Source organism: Bos javanicus, chromosome 12 (genome assembly GCF_032452875.1).
Source record: "Bos javanicus breed banteng chromosome 12, ARS-OSU_banteng_1.0, whole genome shotgun sequence".
Lineage (NCBI taxonomy): Eukaryota > Metazoa > Chordata > Mammalia > Artiodactyla > Bovidae > Bos > Bos javanicus.
Genome location: NC_083879.1, coordinates 67,304,303 through 67,312,952, shown reverse-complemented (window position 1 = coordinate 67,312,952; position 8,650 = coordinate 67,304,303). Strand labels below are relative to the sequence as shown.

General features: G+C 35.2%; 1 protein-coding gene across 2 annotated transcripts in view; it reads right to left on the bottom strand.

The window, feature by feature from the left end:
* Positions 1-2,614: 2,614 nt before the first annotated feature.
* GPC5 (glypican 5) overlaps positions 2,615-8,650 on the bottom strand; it is a 1,566,851-nt gene continuing 1,560,815 nt past the window's right edge. Inside the window, exon 8 of one of the 2 annotated variants that reach the window (XM_061435203.1) lies at positions 2,615-3,583. In XM_061435203.1, the coding sequence (XP_061291187.1) occupies positions 3,426-3,583 (158 nt within the window). In that variant the 3' untranslated portion in view covers positions 2,615-3,425. The remainder of the gene's footprint in view (positions 3,584-8,650) is intronic. The other variant, XM_061435206.1, reaches the window with a different exon arrangement.

Sequence of the window (8,650 nt, the reverse complement as noted above, 5' to 3'; positions counted from 1 at the left end):
CAATTTTGATTGTACCTGAAGAGTTCTGATGCTAGAAACAATATTTTTAGTGCTTAAAAACAATTAGGAGTAAACTAATTGAGTCCTTTTCAAAGCATCATTATTGAGTACTTAGAAAAGCTGAGTATTGGGAGGAAATCGCGTATTAACTTCTGTCCTTTAATTAGAAAAGAACACTCCAGACACTACTTCATTGATAAGATGTTCCTGGACAAATAGAGGATAAGACATATCTAAGATTTTTAAAAGTAATATTCCACCACACGCTCCCTCCCTCCCTGTTTCTCATCTTTCTTTCCTTATATTTTTATGCCATCCTGTGTCTTATGGCCAAAGAAATGTTTAAACCCTTCAGTTGCTCAGAAAACAAAAAGAAATGTTATGATTCTGTGATAGTTAGAAAATATATATGTGTATTTTCTCATTTTTGGTAGCTGGTTTATTTTAGCAGCTGATGTATTTGAATGAAATTTTCACATGTGAGAGAGTAATGATTAGTACAAAAGAAAAGGTTCATGTCTACATTTTTCTTTTTTCCTATGCTTTTATACTATATACAATTTGATAATTATACATTAGGATCGTACAGTTAATTTTACTTGTTTTTTTAAATCCTTGTTTAGAGACTTAAATCACCTTTGAATGACTTTTATGCTAACTTTAAGATTTTGTACTACTGTTCTGAAACTGTTATATCTTTGAACCAAGAACGTATATGGTTTGTTTAGAGACATTACTTATATGTTTGATTCTACTCTGACTAGTTGTATGACACCAAACAAAGTACATAGTATTTCTAGCCTCAGTTTCCTCACTGGTTAAATGGAGGTGATAATATTATTGGTGAGACTAAAGGAGATTTTGTGTAAGAGCATTTATCATGGTGTATATGCAAAGGGAGGGCCCTGGATTTTGGCTCAGATTAACTGATTCTTCCTCAATACATGCAGAATACTAGACTGTTTCAGATTAATTTATATAACAATAACTCAGAAATTCAAGAAAACTCCTTTAATTGATCCCAGTATAAAATGTGACTACAACTGTGAAAGATAATTTAAATACGTATATATTCACCTGAATGTTATCCTTTAAGTCATCTTGGAAAGTAAACATGTATTCTACCATTTGGTAGCAATGGTACCAATGGTAAAGCAACTTTACCATTGCTTAAAAACTTTTTAATCTTACTAATGGAAAACTCTTATAAAGCAAATTCTGAGCCATATTAAAAGAAAACAACTCAGTGTTATTGTTTTATTTGACTAAAAATTGAGCCCATCCTTTAGAAGTGAGGAAAGACAAATGATATGCTTTGTCTCCTCTGAAAGAGCCTTATAAATTATAAGAGCTATACAAATGTAAGATGGTTTACAGCAGAGTGTTAAAGAATGACCTCATTGAAAATATTAAAAAAGTATGCCTCAGGCTCTTAAAGAAATTCTGAAAACCTCAAGTGTTTTGAGCTGTAGCTTTATCATTTGTGGTATATGTATTGTCTCCTAGACGCCTACATGGAGGTAGACAGCACCCATTTGAGTATGTAAAATTTAATTGATAAAAAGATATTCATTCATACTATCAATTTTGTTACTACTCTGCTTTTAATCATTTCCTACAATACCTAAAATTATCTTTTATCAACTAATATTATCCAGGTACATATTAGACTGCTGAACCATGTTATTTAGTTGGCTTTTCTAAAGACCCTTCAGGTTTGGGTCAGAAGTGCTGCCATGGCAACCCAACTGTGGCTTGGGCTGGAGGGCCACAAATGGTTGACCTCATATTACACATTTCAGAGCTGTTTAAATGAAGAGTTGAAGTTGAAATTAAAATTTAAAAAAGTGTTAGGTTTCTAATATTTGGAGTATGGTGGTGCAAATGTGCTAAAATCCAAGCAGATCATGTTAAGGCGGAGTGGAAGCCTAGGAAAATGGCATCCAGAATTGGCAGGTAGAATAGCACTTCCAGTTCAGAGTCATATTTGAACAGACAAGAAAAATCTGACTTATCTTGGCAGTTTAAAAATACTGTGGTGTAAGTTGACCACCACCAGGTTCTCATCAATAATTGAGAACCTGAGGGAGAATAGGGTTTTATCATATAGTTTCCTTATTTGGACAGATTGATTTCATCCTGCAAATGCTTGTTGATTGAGTCCCTGTCAGTTCTTTTTTCAGAGGTCATTTGAAATCTTTTTGATTTTTTAAAAATTTTATAAGTTCAGCACTTCTCTTTTCTATTCTGTCGCTTTGTATTAATTATATTTTCTGGCTATTGACTGGATATGATACTTCCTAATAAAAGCTGACTTATCTCTTTCTCCTTAAGTACAGTGATAAGCAGTGTCTGCTGAGGCATCTTATCTCAACTGGGAAGTCAGGGACTTTGGATTAGTGGCTCTGCTAATGTGAAAATATGAAAAGAGCTAAAACAGCGCGTGCCATATTTTCTGTATTAGTGCATCTTTAGATATTCATAGGAACTTTGGAAATATATAGACAATTGTTCAATATCAAGTTTTAAAAAACAGCAAATTTTTGAAGTAACATTTTGAAAATGGATGAATATATCATTTTTTCTAGGAGAAAATGATCAATATTCTTTAAAATTTTCCACCAAATAATTAACAGCTTTATTAGAGATATTCCTAGAGCAGGCGTGTGCTTTGCAACATAGATAAGTCCATTAGGAGGCAGAGAGATAGGAGGGAACACAGTCACAATACCAAAGATACATTTTGTATATAATGGGATACAAATCAGATGCTATCAAAATACTCAGCTTTACGTTTGTCAGTGGCTTAGTTACAGTGGATAAAAATCATCAAGCATCTTCAATGAAATTATGTGAAATGCTCCTTGCAATCTACTCTATAATTTATAGGCTTTCAGTCATTTCTTTCTATAGCTTATAAAAATGGAAGAATATCTTGAAAATGCATGCATACTACTTGCCATTGTTTGTTTCTGATTCAGTTAATGAAATTCTGATTCCAGTATTTTAAGAAAAGCTATGTATTGTCTTCATCATCCTGCAAATACACCTTCAGTTGAAAACATTTTTTTCTTTTAAAAAGGAAGAGGTTGGAATTGAGAATAGTAAAGTTACAGACATACTAAATCCTTCTCATTCAAAGTCACTTCCATGCTCTTCACATTTGCAGGTTTAACATGTTAGCGATTAAGAACATTTAAGCTAGATTCATATTTTAGATTCAAAGAAGACATGTTTTCAAATGATCTATCATGTAAACGTTGATTTTTAGGTACTTTGTCAACGTGCCAACTTGGCTTCCAAGAAGTTAGTACCTTCTCGTAAATATAATTGTTACATTTGAAAAGATACCTTATTCCACTTAGAGCAAGAGAAGGGAGAAATCAAGACTCCACTAAGACATATGTATCGGGGCAGAAGAGCTGTTACCAAAGCCCAGGAAATAACATGACTACACCCATCAGAGTCAGTGCCATAGTTTCAGTTGCGGCTGTACATCCTGCTCCCGTTGTGTCTAAAGTACTACCACCGTCTGTTTGATGGATTTGCTTCACGTCACTGAGGTTCATCTCCTCTGGCATCCCTGTAGAGGCAAATGAGAAAATCATGGAATGATGGATATACCACCTCACCATGATCCTTCTAGAACGAATCTCTACCCAAATTGTGGACACGACTGTTTTTAATCTTTTTGTATAGCATTCCCTATGTGTTTCACCTGACTCTAAACGATGAATATGACACATACTTCTGCATTTCTTAAATTGGAACGTATAAGACCTTGAGTGGGAGTGCTCAGAAACTTTATAAGAACAAAGTAAAAAGCACTAGCTAGCTTTTTGAAAGCATTTGGAATATTTCTCTAATGTTATCAAAGTAAAGAAATGTAATTGAAATGTAATTAAAATATCTTGAGGTATAGAATCAGTGCTTGGCCCAGAGATGTAACAGTGGTAGGAACTGTGTGAAATCTTTTCTTGTGAAAATAAAGCCATGTAAGGAGAAGTAATTAAATTGGACATTTTTAAAAAGTAGAATTTATACACATATTTTGTATTAGGCTAAACTATTCACAGATCCTCACTGAAATATATCAAAGAATAATAAATATTAAATGATACCCTTTATACACACACAGAGCTATGGGGATAGGGGTATAGATATCTGTCAATAGATCAAAGAATTTAGTAGTAGGATGGGTTGGGGATTGAAGTTAGGGATGAAGTGTTTGATTAAAGAAAAAAAAATGTTGTACAACATTATAGACCAAAATCTAGTCACAACCTGGTTATTACTTCTGTGTGTTGTAAAACCCAACAAACTGAGGAGGAGGCCAGCTCCCCAATTATTGGGGATGAAATAATTATTTCATCCTTTAAGATTATGTTCTTAAAGAAGTTTACCTTACTATGATACCCCTAAGAAATTCCTGATTTATCAGTTACTATCCAGTGTCACCCATGTGCTGAGACTGTGAGACTGTCTGGATTATCTCATGGTGTGCCACCATCAGTCACAATTAACAGGTTTAAATTCAATGTTACTAGGGCCACAAGTATTGACATCGTAATTACAGTGAGACTGAAAAAAAAAAGCTTCATATAAGGAAAAGTCAATATTTATGTAATTAGGTCAATACATATATATAATTCAGAAAGTAAGCTCCACTGCGTTCAGGGATGAGAGCATTAAAACGAAGCTCAGCTCTACTGATCTGACATATCGATTTTACAGTCTGAGTGCTTGTGTTATTATTCATTGTTTGGGTACTTGTTTTGCCCTTCTATGTCATTAGGCAAGATGAATAAACCAGCAATTCCTTTTTTTTTTTTTTTTATGGAGACTGGAGAAGAGTGTGCATATTTTAGTCATGGTTTTATACTCCTTGTTATGTTAGAATATAACAAGGAGCTGTGTAGACTCTAGGCAATTAAAATTTTTTCCAAGATAACTACATGAATTTGAGCTTTAAGGGATTTATTTCTTTTTTAAAGCACTGTGAGGAAGTGCCTGGACTGGATTCATGAAAAACTTTTTCGTATGCCTTCTGAAGTCAGTATTTTCCTCATTCATTCATGAGCCAGGCACTGGTTTGGGCTTCAGGGTACTGTGGTGAGTACAAATATGAAAATAGAAAGATGTTAAGTCTTATGTCTGCGAGTCAGGCAATACGAGGAGGGATTATCTCATCTTCAGTCAGATGCCATTTTAACATTGGAGGTAGAGGTATTACTAATAAATGCGATAGTTCTAAGGATGATGGCCCCTTGAGATAAGAATTATATAGAAAGAATGAAAGATCTCTTGAAGAGCCTGGCAGTCAGGGCTGCAGTTTCAAATCAAATCACAACCTGGCCTGAACTTCTGTTAAGAAATCTTTGCATGCCAAGAAGGCCAGGGCCACAATGATCTGATGTACTGATTGTTTTCTTAAAGGAACTTAATTCACTAAGCTTACAAATTATACTAAAGCTCAGCCAAAGACCCATAAAAGAAAAATCAGTTTGATGATTTTGCAGAGAGGGAGAGGGTGGGATGATTTGGGAGAATGACACTGAAACATGAATAATATCATATATGAAACGAGTTGCCAGTCCAGGTTCGATGCACGATACTGGTTGCTTGGGGCTGGTGCACTGGGATGACCCAGAGGGATGGTATGGGGAGGGAGGAGGAGGGGAGGGTTCAGGATGGGGAACATGTGTATACCTGTGGCGGATTCATGTTGATATATGGCAAAACCAATACAATATTGTAAAGTTAAAAAATAAAAAAAAAATAAAATAAATTAAATAAAAATGAAATAATTTAAAATAAACTTTTCTATGCCTAATGGCAACACACAAAGATAGCAATAAATTCCTATTTCTGCCCTCGGTGGCTTGCAGTCTGGAAGAGGTAGACAGATAGCCATGCTATTACAAAAACAAATGAAATGTTAAAATTTGGGCACTTGCCTGATGGTTGGTGCTATGAAGTAATATTATCTTATACAAGATGAGGTGTCAGTTAACCTACTGTCCAATTGACAAAGGCAGGACAGAGAGGTGATGACAACCAGTTTGGCAAGGATATAGCCCTTTATTAAGGAAGATTGCCAAAATATAGCAAAAGTGTTTAAAAAGTACACTTACCTAGACACCCAAATTCTGCTTTAGTGGAAAAATCCCATGGGAATAATTTTAAAAATATGCACATATTTATTCACAAAATAATCTGTGCATTATTAGTGAAAAGTCATAAGCCATTAAGTGTCTACTAGTAGGGAACTAGGTTAAGAAAATTGTGCATTTACTTACTTTAAAAGATTCAAAAATTAGATATTAGTGCGGAAGAATGTTTTGATATTATTTTATACACATACTTGCATGGTCTTTAAGGATCTTTGAACTCAGTCTATGGCTGCCTTTCTTTAAGAATAGGGAATCTATCACTGATTTTTGTATTCACTGAGTAAGCATTTAGTAATAAGTAGGTGAATGAATAAGTTGATAACTTTAATCCAGGACAGAAAATTGTAAAACCATAAAAATGTTTCTCCACTTCAATTTGATTTTCCCTTCCCACAGTTTTATTGGGATATTAATTGACATAACATTATGTAAGTTTAATGTGTACAATATGTTGATTTGATGTACTTATATTTTATAAAATGATTGTCACCATAGTGTTAATGTCTCCAGCATGCCACATAACTACCTTTTTTTTTTTTTTTTTGTGGTGAGAACATTTAAGATCTACTCACTTAGCCCTTTCAAATATATAATTCAGTGTTAATCACTGTAGTCACTGTGCTTGACATTAGATACCCAGAACTTATTTATCTTATAACTGAAAGTTTGTACCCTTGAACAACATCTCATTTACCCTACCTCCCAGTTCTTGGCAGTCATCAATCTACCCTGTTTCTGTGAGTTTGCTTTTTTTTTTAAGTTATAGATACAAGTGATGTAGCAGAGCATTCATCTTTCTCTGTCTGACCTATTTCACTTAGGATAATGCCCTCAAACTTCATCTAAGTCATAGCAAATGGCAGGATTTTCTTTTTTCATGTCTGAATAACATTCTATTGTTTTTATATACAATACATCTTTATCCATTCATCTATTGACAGGCTGTTTTTGTATCTTGGTTATTGTGATTAATGCTGCAGTGAACATGGGAGTGCAGATATCTCTTTGAGATCCTGTTTTCATTTCCTTTGGGTATATATCCAGATATGGAATTGCTGGATCATATGATAATTCTATATTTTAATTTTTTGGGAACCTCCATGCTGTTTTCCATAGTGATTGGACCAATTTGCATTCCCACCAAGAGTGCACAAAGATCCCCTTTTCTCCACATCCTTGCCAATACTTATCATTTGTCTTTTTGATAATCAGTTCGGTTCAGTCACCCAGTGGTGTCCAATTCTTTGCAACCCCATGGACTGCAGCATGCCAGGCTTCTCTGTCCATCATCAACTCCTGGAACATGCTCAAACTAACGTCCATCGAGTCGGTGATGCCATCCAACCATCTCATCCTCTGTTGTCCCCTTTTCCTCATGCCTTCAATCTTCCCCAGCATCAGGGACTTTTCCAAGGAGTCAGTTCTTCACATCAGGTGGCCAAAGTACTGTAGCTTTACCTTCAGCATCAGTCCAATGAATATTCAGGACTGATATCCTTTAGGATGGACTGGTTGTATCTCCTTGCAGTCTAAGGGACTCTCAAGAGTCTTCTCCAAAACCACAGTTCAAAAGCATCAATTCTTTGGCACTCAGCTTTCTTTATAGTCCAACTCTCATATACATATGTGACTACTAGAAAAACCATAGCTTTGACTAGACTGACTTTTGTTGGCAAAATAATGTCTCTGCTTTTTAATACTGTCCACGTTGGTCATAGCTTTTCTTCCAAGGATCAAGCGTCTTTTAATTTCATGGCTGCAGTCACCATCCTCAGTGATTTAGGAGCCAAAGAAATAAAGTCTGTCACTGTTTTCATTGTCTCCCCATCTATTTGCCATGAAGTGCTGGGACTGGATGCCATGATCTTAGTTTTCTAAATGTTGAGTTTTAAGCCAGCTCTTTCACTCTCTTCTTTCTCTTTCATCAAGAGGATCTTTAGTTTCTCTTTACTTTCTGCCATAAGGGTGGTGTCATCTGCATATCTGAAGTTATTGATATTTCTCCAGGAATCTTGATTTCAGCTTGTGCTCCATCCAGCCTGGCATTTCACATGATGTACTCTGCATAGAAGTTAAATAAGCAGGGTGACAATGTACAGCCTTGACAGACTCCTTTCCCGATTTGGAACTAGTCGTATGTTCCATGTCCAGTTCTAACTGTTGCTTCTTGACCTGCATACAGATTTCTCAGGAGGCAGGTCAGGTAGTCTGATATTCCCCTCTTTTGAAGAATTTTTTACAGTTTTTTGTGATCCACACAGTCAAAGGCTTTGGCGTAGTTGATAAAGCGAAAGTAGATATTTTTCTAGAACTCTCTCACTTTTTCAATGATCCAATGGATGTTGGCAATTTGATCTCTGGTTCCTCTGCCTTTTCTAAATCCAGCTTGAACATCCGGAAGTTTTCAGTTCACGTACTGTTTTTGATAATAGCCATTCTAACAGTTGTGAAGCAATATCTCATTGTGGGTTTGATTT